The sequence below is a fragment of the Haliotis rubra genome, unplaced genomic scaffold (genome assembly GCF_003918875.1).
Source record: "Haliotis rubra isolate DU_JTF1 unplaced genomic scaffold, ASM391887v1 Scf137, whole genome shotgun sequence".
NCBI lineage: Eukaryota > Metazoa > Mollusca > Gastropoda > Lepetellida > Haliotidae > Haliotis > Haliotis rubra.
Genome location: NW_025765303.1, coordinates 1,337,978 through 1,359,810, shown reverse-complemented (window position 1 = coordinate 1,359,810; position 21,833 = coordinate 1,337,978). Strand labels below are relative to the sequence as shown.

Sequence of the window (21,833 nt, the reverse complement as noted above, 5' to 3'; positions counted from 1 at the left end):
CAAGGCTGCGGTGGTTGGAGTCTTCACCTTCTCCGAAGTGTATTTGCTAGGTCCGACTGGGCAGCGTTTTCTTGGTGAAGTCTCATTCGCTGTCTTGAGCTTATAATGAGCCAAACCAGCCTGACTATGTCAGGCCCATCCAAACCCTCTTTGCTTGCATTTGTTTCTTTTCATCTCTTCATTAATGTCACTTGTACTTCGTTATATTAGACTCATATCGATGGATTCAATGTATGATTTCAGAAAGAAATACCATGAAATTTTGAACAAGCACTTGACACTAAAGTTCTTAATCAATATAGTACAGACGCCAACGGCACGTGCCAGTCATTACTCTTTTGTGAATTATCGGTTTGCATGCATAACTGCACAATAGAAGCGAAAAAACACTCTCCACATCCAGAAGAAAGTTCTGCTAAAAGCAGTGTCCATTGTACAATTGTGACTTTATCATGAGCAGATAGTTCTTTCAGCAGTATGATATTGTTTGTAAACAAATCGGGTCTGAACCAGACAGTCCAGTTATGTCACCATGCGATACGATGACAGAGCATGTGTTTATGAATCACGATGAAATAGTGATGACACCAGGTGTCCGCGAAAAGGTGCCCGTATCCTGCCTCAACGGTGTCACCCGTCATAAACATATGCTAAGTCTAGGCAACTGTTCACTTGAAATAAATCGGGAACGTATGGTACATGTCAAAGTAGGTAATCGCATCGGACATCATTTTTGTCACTGATGCATCCAATTTGGAAATTTCCTCCACATGCCTAACATAAAACTTCTTGAAAGCTTTACTGAGGCCTTGTAACCTTGATCAAACAACTGAACAAGAGTGATATGACGCTCTTTGAAATCCTGATATAAAGAGCACGCTTGATTGCACCTCAAAAGTTGTGAAATGTCAACACCAAAGGCTTGAGCTGTTGGAATATTGCTCGTCATGAAAGGGAAGTTTATTGGAAAGTTGAAATCATCCCTTTTGTCATACAGCCTTGTGGCGAGTTTTTGTCACTCTGAATCTATATGCATAGATCTGTATATGAAACATCAGAGGCGGCCTCACTTGTCTCCTGATACAGATATCATTTAACGTGACTTAGTGCATTCAGTGTAACATATGATAATGGCCCGCCTCAAACGACTGTGCAACAAGTACCTTCAAATATTTAAACAATTATATTCTCCTAAAAAATATTGTCTTAATCTGATGAATATAATAACTCTAGAATCAAAGTAAACGAACATGTCAAGCCACAAATTATTAATTTAGTACTTAAATGCTCAAACCAGCATATATCATATCTAATCCTGGCTCATCGCAACAGGTCCAAACCGGATAAACACACGTAGCAGCATGCATTTTCAGCAGGATATTAGCATAAGAAATAGGCCCTGTACGGAATTGACAGAAGCTGTTGCCACACCTTTCCTGCTCAGTATAAAAACTCAAGGTCTAGTGGCAACACACCATTGGCGCAGACCTATCTCGTCTCAGTCATCAGAGCATTGAACATGAACAAGCTGATTCTCCTGTCGTTTTTGTTTGCAAGTGAGTAGATGTTTGTCATAATACTTTGTATTATATACTACCCATCACTAGTGTGATGTAGCCACTTACTTCAGTCAACTGTTCTAAACTAAAGTTTGCAAAATATGCCATACTGTTTAAAGGTACTGTTTACACATGAACTGATGTATTGTAAATTTGTAACGTTGAAAAGATTATTGTCATGAGTTCAATAATTGATGAAAATTGGCGAATTCTTAGCAAAACTTTTCACCAAAACGCAGCTGTTCACATGCACGATATATTTGCACATGATTTTCAGCAATTTGATGCATGATCACCGTGCAATTCATCTGCATAAGGTTTGCAGTTGGTTCCCCACAAGTTAGGGGAGAAATTCATCTTCGATGTAACCATATATATACATAACATATAGTGAGTGTTTTAAGTGAGTCTAAACCTTTGATGGGTAGTATATGTGGTTAAACTTTGTGAACCTTGCACGTTATCACCTGGTGGCGTGCCATTGTGTGAAGTAACATTAATATTATGCCCCAAAGTGATTCCAGCTAGGTAATACACATGGTACATATTTGAACAAGTTTGCACAAACAAGCACTAATCACATAAAAAGCCACAATGATTCGCCACGATGATATATTACTGAGGTTTCACTATTTTCTTACACCTGCAGCACGATTGTCCAAATCCAGTTCGGATTTAGTAGTACCCTTGAAATGTTGTATGGTAGAGATTTGTCTTTTATCTTTTATAATAATTATGCAACTTAATTTTATTTCTCACGGGTTACCACTGTATTTGACTAAGAATAAATTCTAAACTCACACGCGTATCCATACTGATCATAACTATTTTATCTATTATGCATACGAAATGAAATGAAAGTTAGAAAAATAGAAAATGTGTATTAACATATTAAATATATTAATATATAATATATCCTACTAGGGGTGTAAGATAATCTATGCAGGTAGACAGCTAAATGCTATGAATTTTGAGAAATCGTTTCTTTTTCTCTTTCGCACCTGTTTGAATGACTGTGTATATGGGCCTGTGGCCTTCATAAGTAATAATGAGTGAGTTCAGTTTTACGCCGCTTTTAGCAATATTCCAACAATATCACGGCGGGGGACACCAGAAATGGGCTTCACACATTGTACCCATGTGGGGAATCGAACCCGGTTTTTCGGAGTGACGAGGGAACGCTTTAAGCACAAGGCTACCCCGCCGCCCCTCATTCGTAATAAAGATGATGATGATGATGTTGAACTAACGTGTTTGTCAATTTTCCAAGAAGTTAACATGGGCATTTCCTTCTCTAGCATCAGGACATATGAACAGTATGGATTTCCAAATTATCATATGTCCGTTCAAATCGTGCATGTGTTGTAAAGAAATACAATATTCAGAGAGAATCCAATGTGATGGGAATTAGTATACTGGTAATGTGATATCTAAAGCTATTACGTGTAAGTGACAGATGCTTTTATGTAAGTCATTGAGGAATGCACACTGAGTCACAGATAGTATCGATATCGGGAACATGTACAATGTACGTCTTCTATATATTGTCATCAGATGTGTCATACATTTGTTAACCGGCACTTTTCAGTAGTATTTAAAAATTCATCCACGAGTACTATCCCTTCGAGAATCTACGAACAAAAAAAACACAAACAAAATCCATTTGAATGCCTCATCACTTAAAAGACCTTTACAGATAATTGCTAGCACAATAAAGGGTTATAATTATCATGGAACCATTTTCAGGTTGAAGAAGAACTAGAGAACTTTGATATATGCCGTTGTGATAAGATGAATATGAGCTCCAGGAGTGCCAACATTGCGTTTTGCGTTCCCTTAAATTCATTGTTAGGTAACGGACAGTTGTGTAAAATTCTTTAGAAAAACTAAATCTGCTCTCAATTTAGCGTACAACGAAATGAAATATTGTCAGCTCATTTGTATTTCGGTGACTGGTTGTAGCTTGATATCGACCATCATTGCTGCTGATTCCCTTTAACTGTTAGTAAACCACTTTTGCAAGAAGTGCCAGATTGCAGACAGGCGTATCCACGGCTTTTATCCAACAGAGATACGAAAATCATCATCTATGGTCAGCCGGCGCTTTTTGAAGAAAGTATATTCCGTAAAAGTATATATATGTTTAGTCGTATGGCCAACCAGGACTCAGTCTGGTTCAGTCTGTATCCTGCCTGTTTTTTCATTCGCACCAGATGTAACGTACGACACACATGTTTTAAAAACCGTACTTTGGCCTTGAAAGTTGTAACCCTTTCATGATCTTTGAAACCTTCGTACCGGCTGAAATGTTGCTTTACAATAAGAGAAAGTTATCAGCTGATATCATACAACCCTGTGGAGAGTTTATTGTCACTCTGGAACTATAAAATGGTAGTGCCGTTCAAACTAGGCATTAGACTCATTATCTCTCTGACAAACGGGGAGGGGTAGGGTAGCCTAGTGGTTAATGCGTTCGTTTGTCATGCCGAAGACCCGGGTTCGAATCCCCACATGGGTACAATGTGTGAAGCCCATTTCTGGTGTCCACCCAGATATTGCTGTAATATTGCTAAAAGCGGCGTGAAACCATACTCACTCACTCACTCTTTGGCAAACCGTTATAATGTTAGAAACATACACATTTAATTGAGGAGTAGAAAATAATCCCGTTTGTATAGATACAATTTACAATGATTTATCACTAAAACTGAAACCGTGAATAAAATGTGTTAAAGCACCGAGCCGTCGAAAATTCCTCGAGTAGAGTTGCTTCCCTTGGGCACGCCAGAAACCGATGATCGTCGGTCGCACCATACCTCTTTTCGTGGGTTTCAACAATGTGGTAAACGTCTAAACCATACGTCATTTAAGATTACCTCCCACGTTAAGCCTCTGCGATATAACTAAAACAAGAAACACAACAAACGCACTCACTCACTGTTAACGCACACGCATGAGAACATCAGAAATTGTACCACAAAAAGAATTAAATTCTATAGTTCCACATAATTAATATCATTACAATCATATTTCATGCATCACAAACAAAATCGTTTTTGTCATTTACACTTAAGCGAACATACTGCAAATGAGGATAATAAAAATATATACATGACGCATTTGCACTAGCCTCCCGCTGCACGCACTCATACGCATTGTGTATTTGAAGATTGAATTGACAAATTCGTGTGGGTGAGTTTTACGCTGCACTCAGCAATAGTCCAGCTATATGGCGGCGGTCTGTAAATAAGCGAGTCTGGACAAGACAATCCAGGGATCAACAGCATGAACATCGATCTACGCAATTGGGATACGATGACATGTGTCAACCAAGTCAGCGAGCCTGACCACCCGATCCCGTTAGTCGTCACTCATGACAAGCATGGGTTACTGTAGGACAATTCTAACCCGGATCTTCACGGGTTGGGTGAGTAAGTGACTTTTACGCCGCAATGTTCCAGCTATATGGCGGTAAACTTCGTGTGGTTATGAAAGATAATGCATAATGCAAGACAGACCATACTCACAACGAACACAGGCTGCCATACTAACTGCCTCATGTTTCCTTGTGATGTTTATTAAGTACTCTGCAAATAATGGCCGGAATATGTTTGTATTCAAAGTGTTTGGAATCTCTTGTAAACTAGTAATTTCATAGGATTATAGCCCGTGACGTGTTTTGTTTATAATTCAATATCTTCATTTATTGTTGAAATGTTCAGTTACATGTACATAGCTAGGTCAGTGCGCAACTAATATTCTTCCATTGTAATACTTGTTACATGTTGGCAGTGTAAACTGATCAGCAATTATTCATGATGTTTGACTAAAGCTGAAGTTTGAATTTCTACGATTATGGCTTCAACAACGGCTAAGATATGTAATAATGTACAATGAAGATCACTAGATAATCAGTAATCCCGTTAGGTAGAAAAATAGATGCTAAATGTAAGATGTATTGTTTGCAAATTGTGTGTTTTGTTTGTTTGTTTGTTGTTTATCTCTCAGCTATATTCCAGCTATATGGCGACAGTCTGTAAATAATCGAGTCTCGACAAGACAATCCAGTGATCAAAAGCATGCGAATTGATCTACGCAATTGGGATATGATGACATATGTCAACCAAGTCAGCAAGCCTGACCACCGGATCCCGTTAGTCGCCTCTTACGACATGGGTTACTGAAGATCAATTCTTGCCCGGGCTTATTGTGTGTATACACAATACTACACGTAATGTTCCTTCCATAGATATAATGTTCTTCTGATGGTACAAATAAAGCAGATTTTCCCAGATACATTGTGTTATTTATGCCCTTGCATCATTTATATTGTATCATTGTTCGTCATGTTCTTGTTTTTTGCAGTATGTATTGCAATTACATATGCAAGCGAACACCATCGTGGAAGAAGTCACCGCCGGGAAAGCAGAAGCGTTGTCCACCTTCGTCACGGTCACCGTCACCACCGCAGTGACCATCGTCACGGCCACCGTCACCATCGCACTGAACATGGACGTCGTCGCTACAGTCGCAGTGAACATCGGCGTCATAGTTCAGGTGGACACCGTCATCGCCGCGAAGGTTATGGCCTTAAACGAAGGTCTCCAGAAGTCCACCACCACCGCCGTTCAGTCTCCAGGAGAATTTCCTATGACACTACCACCAGCAGCCCGGAACACATCCATCATCATTACTTCGAAAAGGACGACGAGGACACCAAGAAAGACGTCGTGGAAAACACAGAAAGCAGCGACAGCAGCTTCAGTAGCAGCGAAGAGACCATTATCCATCACCATCACCACTCCCTGCCAAAGTCTTACTCTTCATCGGATTCCGGCAGCTCAGACAGCTCCGGCTGCGGCGGATCTTCAGAGTCTTCTGATACGTCATCAGAGGATTTCCCCGTCCCGATCCCTATCCCCATCCTCAAAGGCGGCGGTAGTGGAGGCAGTCACAGCAACTACCTTCCTATCGTTCTGACCACAGCTGGCTAGGCACGACAATGATTGACTGGCCTCTAAGTCCACGTACGTCTTCCTTTATACACCTATTTTGTCTTTCTAAGCCATTAATACATTTTCTTGCAATTTTGTGAAACTAAAATAAAACATTGAAACGAGAATTATCATATCTGACGACCATAACGTTACAGTTCAGGTCAGTATTTCTATTCACACTTGAACATGTACGCACATGTTGTCCATGCACGATTGTTTCGACAAATGTTAAAAGTTATTGAGGTTGCATATGTGTGCGTTTTAGCAGCTATCTTAAATACGTATTTGTCTTAAGTATTCCCAGGAGCGCAGAAGACACAGATGTCTACGCCACCGCTTTTCCCTGAGCGGATTTACAACCTTCGGCAGCTTGGAGCCGAAATCATTTTACACCTCCCTATACTAACTTGCACAAGGTGGTATCAGTAGTATTATAAAAATATTGTCCCAAATGCACTCTGTAAGGTTACGGCCTTTGTCTGAATAATGAAAATAATATGAATTAATTGGATGCAGTCAGATTAACGTTGAAAGATGGCACTGGAAAAGTATTTTGGTAATGTTTTTCTGCAGGTATCGTATTATTGTCAGCAAAAATATTTTAATTGTTATTTACTGTATGTTTGTATGATGCCACCTGGACATTGTATATTGCATTTCATTTTATACTTTTCAGTAAAATTGTCTTCCCGTACAATTATAGTATTTAGTATTTTTTGTTTTGCATGTACCTTCTTTTACACATTAGTCAATTCATCAGAATGAAGACGTAATAAATATTCTAAAATTTCAAATGATTTTCTTGTAATTTTGAGTAATGGGATCTTATTGCATGTAGCAGATGGAAATTATGTCATTTTAGACAATCTAGTAACTGCCTCCGCGGTCAATATCCCCGCAGTGAGTAATGAAACACATTATCAGTTAGGTGATACATCGTGAGCATCTGATCTTCATTTGTCGGCACTTACTATAAACATGTTGGAGTTGGTCACTGCTACGAGTGGATTATGAAGATCAGTTCTGACCAGGATCATCATGATGATCAATTCTACACATACTACCTGTGATCATCAGTTGTACACATTGTACCTGTGATCATCTGTTCTGCAATTACTACACGTAGTGGTCAATTCTACACCTCCTACGTGTGGTGATCAGTTCCACATATCGTTCCTGTGGTAATATTGTACATGTATACACATACTACTTGTGTTGATCAATTCTGCACATATTACCTCTGGTGATCAGTTCTACAAATAGTATCTGTGATGATCAATTCCACACATAGTACCTGTGGTGATCAATTCCACACACAGTACCTGTGGTGATGAATTCCACACACAGTACCTGTGGTGATAAATTCCACACACAGTACCTGTGGTTATGAATTCCACATACAGTACGTGTGGTGATCAATTCTACACATAGTACCTGTGGTGATCAATTCCACACATAGTACCTGTGATGGTCCATTTTACACATAGTACCTGTGGTGATCAATTCCACACATAGTACCTGTGGTGATCAATTCTCCACACACAGTACCTGTGGTTATGAATTCCACATACAGTACCTGTGGTGATCAATTCTACACATAGTACCTGTGGTGATCAATTCTACACACATTACCTGTGGTGATCAATTCCACACACAGTACCTGTGGTGATGAATTCTACACATAGTACCTGTGGTGATCAATTCTACACATAGTACCTGTGGTGATCAGTCCTACACATGGTACCTGTGGTGATCAATTCCACACATAGTACCTGTGGTGGTCCATTCTACACATAGTACCTGTGGTGATCAATTCCACACATAATACCTGTGGTGATAAATTCTACACCTAGTACCTGTGGTGGTCAATTCCACGCATTCTACCTGTGGTGGTCCATTCCATACTTAGTACCTGTGGTGGTCCATTCTACACATAGAAACCTTGGAGATCAGTTGTACAGATACTACTTGTGGTGATCAATTCCACACATAGTATCTTTGGTGATCATTCTACACATAGTACCTGTGGTGGTCCATTCTACACATAGTAACTGTGGTGATCAATTCTACACATAGAAACCGTGGAGATCAGTTGTACAGATAGTACCTGTGGTGATCAATTCCACACATAGTACCTGTGGTGATCAATTCTACACACAGTACCTGTGGTTATGAATTCCATATACAGTACCTGTGGTGATCAATTCTACACATAGTACCTGTGGTGATCAATTCTACACACATTACCTGTGGTGATCAATTCCACACACAGTACCTGTGGTGATGAATTCTACACATAGTACCTGTGGTGATCAATTCTACACATAGTACCTGTGGTGATCAGTTCTACACATAGTACCTGTGGTGATCAATTCCACACATAGTACCTGTGGTTGTCCATTCTACACATAGTACCTGTGGTGATCAATTCCACACATAATACCTGTGGTGATAAATTCTACACCTAGTACCTGTGGTGGTCAATTCCACGCATTCTACCTGTGGTGGTCCATTCCATACTTAGTACCTGTGGTGGTCCATTCTACACATAGAAACCTTGGAGATCAGTTGTACAGATACTACTTGTGGTGATCAATTCCACACATAGTATCTTTGGTGATCATTCTACACATAGTACCTGTGGTGGTCCATTCTACACATAGTAACTGTGGTGATCAATTCTACACATAGAAACCGTGGAGATCAGTTGTACAGATACTACTTGTGGTGATCAATTCCACACATAGTATCTTTTGTGATCATTCTACACATAGTACCTGTGGTGGTCCATTCTACACATAGTACCTGTGCTGGTCCATTCTACACATAGTACCTGTAGTGATCAATTCTACACATGGTACCTGTGGTGATCAATTCTACACATGGTACCTGTGGTGATCAATTCTACACATAGTACCTGTAGTGATCAATTCTACACATACTACCTGTGGTGATCAATTCTACACATGGTACCTGTGGTGGTCCGTTCTACACATACTACCTGTGGTGATCAATTCTACACATAGTACCTGTAGTGATCAATTCTACACATACTACCTGTGGTGATCAATTCTACACATGGTACCTTTTGTGATCATTCTACACATGGTACCTGTGGTGGTCCATTCTACACATACTACCTGTGGTGATCAATTCTACACATAGTACCTGTAGTAATCAATTCTACACATAGTACCTGTAGTGATCAATTCTACACATAGTACCTGTGGTGATCAATTCTACACATAGTACCTGTGGTGATCCATTCCACACATAGTACCTGTGGTGATCAATTCTAAACATAGTACCTGTGGTGATCAATTCTACACACAGAACCTGTGGTGATCAATTCTACATATAGTGCCTGTGGTGATCAATTCTACATATAGTACGTGTGGTGATCCATTCCACACATAGTACCTGTGGTGATCAATTCTACATATACTACCTGTGTTGATCAATTCTACAAATAGTATCAGTGGTGATCAGTTCCTCCTAGGTCGCCATAGTTATGAGTTCTGTGTCTTTTGTACTTTAAATCAAAAGTTTAAATGATATCACTTTGATTAATAATATCAGCCAGTTTGATTAATTACATCAATCAAATTGGGGATATTGCGTATTTTTCACTATCTTTTATTTCATGGAACATTGATGTATGGGGCGTTTAACAACAAAACATAACAGCAGAAGTTGAGTGATACGTATTTTATGCAGTGGGGATACAATGCAACAACACAAAGTACATGAATTCACTGCTTGAACTTTATGCTGACCCGTTTTGAACCACCAAAGTTGATCGCCTCTGTAATGCAAGAATATTAACACCATGTAGTACGGTAATATTTGACTCAATAAATTAATGTTCAGTAAGACGTAATATGACAACAGCACTGGAGCGTTTGCAGTAGAATACCCCTTTTACTGCCCATATATCCATGTAGCTGGAATAGTGCTGAGTGCGGCGTAAACATAAACTCACTCTCTCACTACCCATATATACAAGCGACCCTTATTCTGTGATATTTGGAATAAACAACGCATTTGCTTTCATTTTGAACTGACTATCTAAAAAGAAGATAGTGTAAAATATTATGCTTACCCCGTACTTCCATTTTCGGCGAGGGAGGTGCTAGTTCAATCTCCCTGAATAGAGCTAACGATTGGCTGAAGAGAACTGCGGTCGTGAGAGAGAGAAAAGGAGAAAAGTTATTATTCTGTATAGAAAGGGTGCATAATATCGTTGTTTTAATAGTGATCCTATATATGATACAGCGATGAATTAAACGCTATCGTGAGAGACTGACAAACACATGCAAAGGCAAATCAATCAAACCGAAAAGGACACAGAAACACATACACGTCAAACTGAGGAATTGCATCGGAATCATACTTACCACTTATGCGTCATATTTTGAAATGCCTTTCACATCTCAGACATGAAACTTTCTGAAAAGCTTTACTGTGTATTATTATGAATATTATTACTGAAAACATAACCAAATCAGGCACAGTTGAACAATAAGGTGACAAAAGTTGAAACCTGTTTAAGTTTTAAGAAGCTTTTCAAAATTATCGAAGAAAGGACATGCTCTGCTGCCCCACCTTGGCATTGGAAATGTAAGGTCGTCCCTCTTGTCATACAGTCTTGGGGGCGGTGGGGTAGCCCAGTGGTTAAGGCGTTCGCTCGTCACGCCAAAGAACCGGGTACGATTCCCCACAAGAGTACAATGTGTGAAGCCCATTTCTGGTGTCCCCCGCCGTGATATTTGCTGGAATATTGCTAAAAGCGGCGTAAAACCCAACTCACGTATTCACTCACTCACTCATACAGTCTTGTGAAGGGTAAAACATGTGAAAGACATCTTACGGCTGATTGGACTACACAGTCTGGACGACATATTTACTGCACAACATCACACAACAAAACATTACATTTGGTTTTAAGATAATGTGACTGACTGACTTACTGACTGAGTTTAGTTTTACGCCGCTTTTTTAGCAATATTCCAGAAATATCACGGCGGGGGACACCAGAAATGGGCTTCACACATTGTACCCATGTGGGGATTCGAACCCGGGTCTTCGGCGTGACGAGCCAACGCTTTTACCTCTAGGCTAACCGCCGCCCAAAATAAGGTGAATAAAAACAAACATACCCAACATGAAAAGTGAGAAAAATGTCCACTGCATGATGTTATATGTTGATCGTCGACGACTGAATAAAAAACCGGTAATGAGAATGAAGTCAAGTTGATTTATATATAAGGACATCTCCGTCCACTACACAGCTCAACAATGTGAGAAGAACGTCATATGAGAGTCTTTTTCCTGTTGAATATCGATAATCCGTCCTTATCCCACCGGGTTCAATGGCTGGACGCTGGGATAGCCGCTGGAACATTCACAAAGCTATTAGCTACTTGCTACTGGAATGCAGAACTACATTCAGTATGTGATTAAACATTGTATATCAAACACAAAGAAGGAATAGGGCTATACCACGTGTTACCGTATCGTAAATATCATATATTTGGAAATAATCGTACTGTGTAAGCAGCGTTCGATATTAACGTCGGTCCTTGGGCCCGAAGCCGACTGAAAACCACTCGGGACCACAGCTTTTGTTTTCTGCAGGTCCTTATGGCCGAAAGTTTTTTCAACCCCGATAACTAAGAGCATTATTTCCATATTAAAATATGGGACCTACACACTCTGATCAGGACCCACAACGTTCTGGATCCTTAGGGCCTGCAGCTTTTCAGGGTTAAGGGCAAACACTGTGTATTTACCCCTGTTAATGGTGGATAAATATGGAACAGACAAGGAATGGTTCGTGGTTTAAAAATGTAATTTGGTCAAGAAGTTTTACTCAAGCTTCAGGTACATCGGTGAACTAATATATTTCAATAACCATCAATACTTGGAGCCAGTTCTATCTTGAATGGTCATAACAAACGTGCATCAAGAAGAGCCAGTATATAGAACCACAAACTGGAAGAGACCAGCCGGGATATTTTCCTGAATCATTGTTGGCCATACGGTAGACATGTGGAGAAAATTTCAAAATGTAATGCTTCTGTGGCAAAAATGATGTCCGTTGTAATTCACTATTTTCTTCTCAGATGTACAATTGACTAGCCGTTGCATATGTTTATGGCGGGTTGCAACGGTGGGACAGGATACGCTCACCCTTTCGTGAACACCTGGTATCGTCACTATTTTGAAAGCGATTCATACACACATGCATGATTATGACGGATATTGTTCAAGGGACTCTGCTTAAAGCCTTGGTTTTATATGGAAGTGGAAGGGGTTTTGCCGCTTTTAGTTATTTGACAGTGAAGGATTTGATTCAGGCGGTACAGCTGTTTTATGAAAGTTGACAGTGTTGCGACGACTGTTTTCAGGCTAGTAACGAATAGATGAATGTTGTATTATTCGTCTGTCCATTGTTGTCTATTATTGTGTATATGTTTATATCTATATTGTTACCAGTCCGGTATTCCGACTGTCTGTGTAGGGACGACCGTGAGCAGGATAATGCCGCTCGTAGGAAACGCCTGGGTTTGAGCAGGAACCCTGCTCACCTTTTGTTTAAGCGGGCAACCCAGTTCATTATTGTCGTCTGTATTGGTATTCTACAGCCAACTAAAGAAGTTTGAACTCAACGTATTCTTTCGTCTACGTCAACGAATAATTTTGAAACAAAAAACAGACCCAGACCCACCCCCATGACTGGACAGAGTTGCTCCATCGCTTACGTTGTCGTTGATGCAAACATCTCAAAGCAGGAACAAAACCGAATTAGTTCCGGGTTTTATTCTCCTCTCGAAAACGATAACCGATTGTTAAGAACGATACCCTTCTCAAACCAAGCGCATGTCCTCAATGGCAGTAGACGAAGCCCGGATAAAGTGATCTCATGTATCGGTGGTCTTCCACTTCTCTTACCATATTTAGTTTAATTGAGACTGGAGCACCGGTACAGATCCCAGGATATAGTGTTCTGGTGTACGTTGAAATATGATGTAACGTCTCCCCTGGTGAAGAAGTCCTTTGGTGATGGTGTGATTGGCAGCATTCAGTCTCGGTATGTTCCCACTTCAATTTTGGACAAATATAGCAAATATTGACTGATATCTGACCTTTTACAGTCATTATCTCAGCGCAAGACTGTCACAACTTGTACGTAAATTCTGCTTTATATTTCCTTTCCATGACATTTTCGCGCAGTTAAAAATTGCCGTATAAAGTAACAAAAATTTAAATGGTTGCATTTGTGCACCAAAACATAAAATGAACACATGACTATCATTGTTCAATCACAAATATTGTATTTTTATTGCGTACTTCATGAATAAACAAAATATAAAATTGTCATTTGATTAGATTCGGTGCATTTCTTTCGGATGTGTTATTGGATTTCAGATCATACTGCCTGTGGTACAAATAGCTTGTCTGAAAGCAACCACACCAAATACGTAATTCTTGCATATATGGTTAACTAATGTTGACCACAGCTGTGCACGCTGTTTCGAAGAGTGTACACTTATGTTTGTGAGAGAAACGTTTTTGCAAGGCAAGATGGTTTTATTTTATAATTCACGAAATATGTAATTATTCTTCATTGTGGCTTTTTTTATCACAAGTATCCATACCCTGTCTTCGTTTACGTACGTATATTTGGTGAATTGTGGAACCAGATTTCTGATTTTATGTAATTTAATGACGAATGTTGAGGCGCCGCAATTCGACGTGCAAAGTTGCGTCCCTTGCCCCCGCCAGGATTTATAGAAATCTGGAACCAAAACGGTTTCTCCTGTCAGGTTTGGTTGACTGCATGTCACAGGACTCGACAAGTTTCGCGTTGCTGTGATAGAGTGAGTGAGTATGATTTTACGCCGCTTTTAGCAATATTCCAGCAATATCACGGCGGAGTACACCAGAAATGGGCTTCACACATTGTACCCAAGTGGGGAATCGAACTCGGGCCTTCAGTGTGTCGTGCGAACGCTTTACCAACTGGGCCACCCCATCGTCCCTTGCTGTGATAGAGCTGGCATGCTGCTGTGTCACTGGGTCATTCTCGTTCACCCAGCAGCTTTTGTTCTGGGGCTCCAGATTAGTGGAGCGAGGTAATCCCCAAGAACAAAAGTTGAGCTTTTTATTTTGTTCCCTGTGAAATTTGGCCTCATACACTCTTGTCGCCGCGCAAAATGGTTACTGTGTTATTTGGTCTTGTAAGCTTTGGAATTTAAGAAACCACTGACATAATATATATCCAACATATGTATTTATAGATGATATTTTACATGATATTTTACATGATATTTTGTAGCCAGTGAGACGAGATACACTGACTGACTGACTGAGTATGGTTTTACGCCGCTTTTAGCAATATTCCAGCAACATCACGGCGGGGGACACCAGAAATGGGCTTCACACATTGTACCCATGTGGGGATTCGAACCCGGGTCTTCGGCGTGACGAGCCAACGCTTTAACCACAAGGCTACCCCACCACCCCCGAGATACACCATCTGTGTACTCAATCGCAATCAGTTCACTGGCTTGAAAAGTCTGGCCTTGAAGGTGCGAAGTCTATTGTCCACCTCGATGTACCGCCTCTTTCTTGGTGGTGTACCAGTCTGAACATACATTGACTTATTCCATGTGTCGGGGCGGTGGGGTAGCCAAGTGATTAAAGCATTCGCTTGTCACGCCGAAGACCAGGGTTCGATTCCCCATATGGGTGCAATGTGTGAAGCTCATTTCTGGTGTCCCCCGCAGTGATATTACTGGAATAATGCTAGAAGTGGAGTAAAACCATACCCACTCACACATTATTCCATACGTCGCTTCCATGCTTCCATATAACTTTATATATATTCTCCCTGTTTCGGATCACATGGTTGTATTCCACTGTGGCAATGGGAACCTTATTATGAAATCTACAACAATACCAAACCTCCAAGACCAGTCTTCTGTGTCAAATTAACAATCGAATAATTGATCCAATTGACTACTCTGCCTAAACATCTAAACGATTAAATGCAATATGTCACGGACGAATTATTAAAAACACTTATTATATCACAACACTAATGTTGAGAGTTCAAAAAGATATATCATGACTCATAGTTAATTATACGTTGTGATTATGTTGAAATGCCCTAAGTGACTCCTGTTTAATTATTCGTCAAACCTATTGTAATTTAGGAAGAGATTATATATCTAAGTTCACCTAGTGTAATAACTGATAGATCAAAGTCAGTATAACCTTCAGCCACAGCACAATATACAAACAACATTTTGAGTGTGAAACTTTATTTTAAATGCATATTGATATAAGCCTTTCCACATCCATAAGCCACAGCACAATATACAAACAACATTTTGAGTGTGAAACTTTATTTTAAATGCATATTGATATAAGCCTTTCCACATCCATAAGAACTCTCTGCTAAAAGCAAAGTCGATTGTACAATTCCGATTACACTGTGAGCATGTTTGCTTGTTTGTATAACGCCCACTCTCATCAATATTACATCTGTATGACCGTCTGGACCAGACATTCCAGTGATTGATAAAATGATAATACAATGTGTTTATGAATCGCTTTCAAATAGTGATGTTACCATGCAAAAGGCTAACCATTTGTTTACATGAAAAACTTCGGAAACTTATGGTAAATGTCAAAACAGGGATTTGCATCCGGCATCATTGACATGTTCCAGCAAAGGCGGCGACGTAAGAAAACTTCTGCAACGACTTCTTACAGCATCTAATCTATAGTTCCCCTTGATGTGTTTAACTTCTGAAAAAAATAACAAAAAATAGTATGACGTCATTGAAGTGAAATATAGTGAAAGCAGATATTTCATATCGCATTAATTGTTGTTTATTATCAAAATGAGTGAGTTTAATTTTACGCCTCTTTTACAATATTTCAGCAATATCAGGGCGGGGGACACCAGAATGGGGCTTCACATATTGTACCAATGTGGGGAACCGAAGTCGGGTTCTCAGCGTGACGAGCTTAACCACCGCCCACAAAGACTCACAGACGAACATTATACTTAATACGTCATGTTCATGTCTCCTTAACTTACGGTTATGAAGACACATCGTTGCTTAGCAACCCGATGATGGATGGTGGAATGCCTGTGGAGGTTCATCATAGCGGACTTCATACGTCTGTGGACTTGACCCGTCACCGTACTCATTCCAAGATGCCAGACACACGGTCAGTAGGACGGCTGGAATGAGACGACGTATTGTTAATACCTTAAGGTTATATGTTAACAACAATCTCAGATCTTAATAATATAATAACCCCTGAAGAACTTATCTTCAGCAACCCATGCTTGTTTTAAGTGGCGATTAACGGGATCAGGTGGTCAGGCTCGCTGACTTGGTTGATACATGTCATCGGTTCCCAATTGTGCAGATCGATGCTCATGCTGTTGATCACTGGTTTGTCTGGTCCAGACTCGATTATTTACAGACCCCGCAATATAGCTGGAATATTGTTGAGTGCGGCGTAAAACTAAACGCACTCACTCACCCATAATATAATACATTTTTCATTTGTGGCGGTGTGTGGTCTTGTGCGTAGAGCTCAGGTCACAATCAGCTGAAGTTAAGCAACGTTGGTCGCGGACAGTCCTCGGATGGGTGACCGTGTTTGGCAGCTTGACTCCTGAGAGTTTCTAGGACTTCAGTCCTGCCCCACAACGAAGCGCACGTGACGCATGTGGTCTCACCTTAGGCAAGTGAGTTTGTTCAAAATTGCCTCTGTTCCTTTATACCTGGTATGATACGATGCATATATATGGTAGTCTGAATTTGAACCTTGAGCGCCTGACAGGCGACCGGTTGTATTCTCCACATGGAGTGTTCTGTACTCGTTGACCAGGGGTAATGAGCATGCAATGTGCATGGATAAACGCGCAATATAAATGGACTATTATTATTATTATTATTATTCTCATAATATACAACATGGTTAGCATATTGGCGATGTGACTGCTTCTTTTAAAATGTGTATCTCAGTGTTTTCCAGATTACATAATGTATAGTGTAAAGCTGTCGTTAAGGGAGGGAGTGACTTTGACGGGGTGAGGCCGACTTGACCTGTCACCGCACTCATTCCAAGATGCCAGACACACGGTCAGCAGAACGGCTGTGAGTGTGTGAGTTTAGTTTTACGCCGCACTCAGCAATATTCCAGCTATATAGCGGCGGTCTGTAAATAATCGAGTCTGGACCAGACAATACAATGATGAGCATCGATCTGCGCAATTGGGAACCGATGATATGTGTCAACCTAGTCAGCGAGCCTGACCACCCGATCCCGTTAGACAGGAGGGCTGTAATCAGACAACGTATTGTTGATACTCATATGAACACATATTAACGTACACGTGAAGATTCCTACCAAACTGATGTTCACTAACAAAATAAAATATTCATCATATGATGTTGCATTCAAAATATACCATGTATTTACCACATTATCATTGCCATTGCTTCCTTTAAAGTGTGTCTTCATGATTTCCACATCATATCTTCTGTGGTATCAAATAGAGATTTGACGATATTTCGTAGTGACGATAATCGTGATACTTTATCTGACGATTAATATACCGATACCTTTTTTGTATCGTGATATGTTTCTTTGACATTAAAATTGTTAATTTTCAATAGCAATTGACGGTTATGTCAAAATTTACACTGTTACTTGCTATAAAAAATATACTTTTTTAAAGAAAATAACTAAAGACAGAATATCGATTTGCATCGAATCGACTCGTATCGTTTCAAGATATAGCGATACGTATCGTATCGTGATATTTCTGTGTCGTCACACCTCTAGTATCAAGTAATTATTTAGTCAGTGACTTCGGTCCAATGGCCTTTGAACGGTATTACAGTGAGTTAATGAGTTTAGTTTTACACCGCACTCAGCAATACAACAGCTATATGGCAGCAGCCTGTAAATAATCGAGCCTGGACCAAACAATCCAGTGGTCAACAACATGAGCATCGATCTACGCAATTGGGATACGATGACATGTGTCAACCAAGTCATGACCATACGATCCCGTTAGTCGCATCTTACGACAAGCACGGGTTAGTGACGATCAATTCTAACCCGGATATTCACGGGTTCATTACAGTTATGAACAACGCCAAAGAGGTGCATCAAAGACCTCTCGTTCGGGTGTGCTCCTGACAATTCCAGAATGACGCGGAATGAAGGTGAACAAAGTTAAAGGTAGACTTGTACAAGTCTCTAAGGTAAGAATTAATAGTTTCAATGATATTTTTTTAAAAATATGAATATTCCTTTTTCAAACTGACGTCCTTAGACAATCCCCGTATCAAGACTTGCCTCTGTAACGGATAGAAGTACTATACATCCATGGGGTTAGCGTTTAGTACAGCCTTGGAGCAAGCCTAAGTTAAAGGCTGTGTGCAGCAGTTAAGATGGACTACACGAATACAACATATCTTAAATCTGGGCATGTTTATGTTGTCGCTGTTGAGGTATGTGTGTTTTAAAATGTTTCGCTTCCCTTATAACAAAATGCCGTTTAAAAATAATATTAGTTTGTCACAGAGTGGACAATGTGGACACTTAGTGGCGTGATTAAAGAAAGCCTCGGTCTGTTTCAGATATATACCGACGTCTTTCAGTAGATTATTGGCTATCAGGTGTATCGATCAAAGTGATCGATTTAATTTTTATGTATCTAACAAACAAACATATAGATAGACACACTCGAATAGCATAAATAATCAGAACACGTGTTGGTTCGTAGTAAACATATGCAGTTGTCAACACACCATTAGGTGAATAGGAATGAAAAGTTTTCGCATTATGAAGATAATCGTTGTATAATCATCAATTATAAATAAAGACTCATACATGGTTATTAGAAAACACTCTCACATAATTAGATGTCAATATTTCTCCAACGTCTATAGAAATTGAAAGTTAATGTTGAATAATTACTAGTTTTCTTGCATTTAATTTCAATAAACAACTTCAATTTATCTACAACAACATATACCACAACTTACCAAGGAGGAGAACTTGTAGAAGCTTGTACATTCTGAACGAGGTTGTTGAATACATGTACTTGATGTAGAACACGAGATAAGGTTTATATAATGACCGACTGGGATAAATATGCCAGGCACTGGGAAGTATTGTCTGGTTATACAACATCCTTGCTTCCTTGGCGAGCTGCGAATGCCGTGGTTAGCATTCTGTAGTTACAACTATGGTGTCATCAGTCCAAACTTCCGTTGAAGACGCTTTTTATACATTGTTTTCATACCGCCCATGAGTTATAAATGTTCAATTTCTGAAGCACGTATGTCCGACTGAGCGGAGCGTATTCGACAAAATAAGAAAGAAAAGACGAAAACGTAACATAGTCGTGTGATATTATTACAAAATATGTTTTATTATAGGATATTTAAATAGCGCACATATCCACGCAATTAGTACATGCTCAAGCCGCTGGAGTGTTCCCTTGATCAACGAATCAGGAGCCTTTTTCTGGCATTCTTTCAACTAAATCAACTCCCTGGGGAGAATTCAACTCATATCCTTTACGTGCATCGAAAAAACAGTTTCGATACTTTATAGTATGTGCAATACTAGTGAATGAGTTTACTTTTTACGCCGCAGCAATATTACAGCAATATAATGTCGGAAATGGACTTCACATTGTCCCATGTGGGGAATTGAACCCGGGCCTTCGGCGTAACGAGCGAACGCCTTGACCACTGGGCTACTCCACCGCCCCTTCACTACTAGTGTTTTGTAGCCAAGGCCTACCGTGTGTAAACACACACAAAAGCACAGTCAGTATCTGTTTCATTGTTTCTTAAGGTTTGTTTTTGTGTGTAGAATCTATTGATTCTACGTGTTTTCTTTTGATTAACGTCTGATAACCATACGTGTTGAATGTATTTTCACCGATCGCGTCCAGGTTATTATTTTAAAGACGACTTCCCCCTCCTATCCTATCTTAGCTGATATCTCTTCCCCAAGCCCGACCCCAACGATCGTCTGCGACACGTCCAGGTTTTGCTTTTGAGACGACCCCTCCTACCTGTTTCTTTTTACATTGACAGTGAGACTCCATGGTAGCTACATCCTTACTAGTTTCAGCATGAAAGTTATTATTTTTTACGCCAGCTATCGTTCATAATGAAGCTATGTCTATTTTCAAATTGGGCATTTAAAAAGTGTCCTTTGTAATACAATATCGTCGCACACTAATTTGCATAAAACCAAGGTCTGTTTCAAATAAATCGCTTTGAATTATAAAAAAACCCGCATTGCTCATTTCGGCACTAATCTCTCCTCAGTAAAGTCTTTTTTCTACGTTTCTTATGTCCCTACCTACCACTGAGACTTGTAGTTAGGCTGAAATACAGTTTTTTTCTATTTCCGACAGTACTTTAATACACTTGATCACTGGATTGCCTGATCCAGACTCGATTATTTACAGACCGCCACCATATAGCTGGCGTTAAACAACAAACAAACAAAAAGAGACATGCGAGTATTTAAATCACATCCAAGCCGAACGACTCACACATACTTGTAGTTTTGGTCAAATTAAGAAAGCGCGTGTGTGTGACGCAGGGTGACAGCTGATCAGTCTGTTCACTGCCCGTGCAAATTGCAATGCACAAGAAGAACGCGAGGAAAACCTGGAGTCACGTGATAGCAACAGGCTTGCAACCTGTCGCGCACGTGCTAGGTAATAGTGCATGCATTGAAGTGAATGAATGAGTGAGTGTGGTTTAACGCTGCTATTAGCAATATTCCAGCAATATCACATCGGGGGACACCAGAAATAGGCTTCCACACATTCTACCAATGTGGGGAGTCGAACCCGGTACCCTTGGCATTACGATCGAACGCTTTAACCACTAGGCTGCCCCACCACCCCGGAGTGCAACGATTTCCTACAAACTCTGCTCGGTAGTGTACCTAGGCGCATTCAGTCGTGTATTACAGGGCAAGGAGGTATCACAAAGTACTGAAAAGACACTTAGACTGTCAGAGTTAGTGAGTGAGTGAGTTTAGTTTTACGCCGCACTCAGCAATATTCCAGCTATATGGATGCAGTCTGTAAATAATCGAGCCTGGACCAGACAATACAATGATGAGCATCGATCTGCGCAAATGGGAACCGAGTCAGCGAGCCTGACCACCCGATCCCGTTAGTCGCCTCTTACGACAA

At 40.1% G+C, this 21,833-nt stretch overlaps 1 protein-coding gene and 1 long non-coding RNA gene across 2 annotated transcripts; one reads left to right on the top strand and one right to left on the bottom strand.

Moving 5' to 3' along the window:
• Positions 1-1,448: 1,448 nt before the first annotated feature.
• On the top strand, positions 1,449-7,346 carry LOC124268261 (histidine-rich glycoprotein-like). Its single transcript, XM_046703295.1, has 2 exons — positions 1,449-1,556; positions 5,925-7,346. The coding sequence occupies exons 1-2, from the start codon at positions 1,520-1,522 to the stop codon at positions 6,551-6,553; spliced, it is 666 nt and encodes a 221-aa protein (XP_046559251.1). The 5' UTR covers positions 1,449-1,519; the 3' UTR covers positions 6,554-7,346.
• Positions 7,347-10,249: 2,903 nt separating this feature from the next.
• LOC124268270 lies at positions 10,250-10,736 on the bottom strand. Its single transcript, XR_006896256.1, has 2 exons — positions 10,659-10,736; positions 10,250-10,361 (listed from the first exon to the last, which is right to left on the bottom strand). It is a non-coding gene; the product is annotated as an uncharacterized LOC124268270 (long non-coding RNA).
• Positions 10,737-21,833: the final 11,097 nt, after the last annotated feature.

Coding starts and splice junctions, on each gene's coding strand:
- LOC124268261 (XM_046703295.1), top strand. CDS start 1,520: ATGAACAAGCTGATTCTCCTGTCGTTTTTGTTTGCAA. Junction 1,557..5,924: donor CCTGTCGTTTTTGTTTGCAA/GTGAGTAGATGT, acceptor TGTTTTTTGCAG/TATGTATTGCAATTACATAT.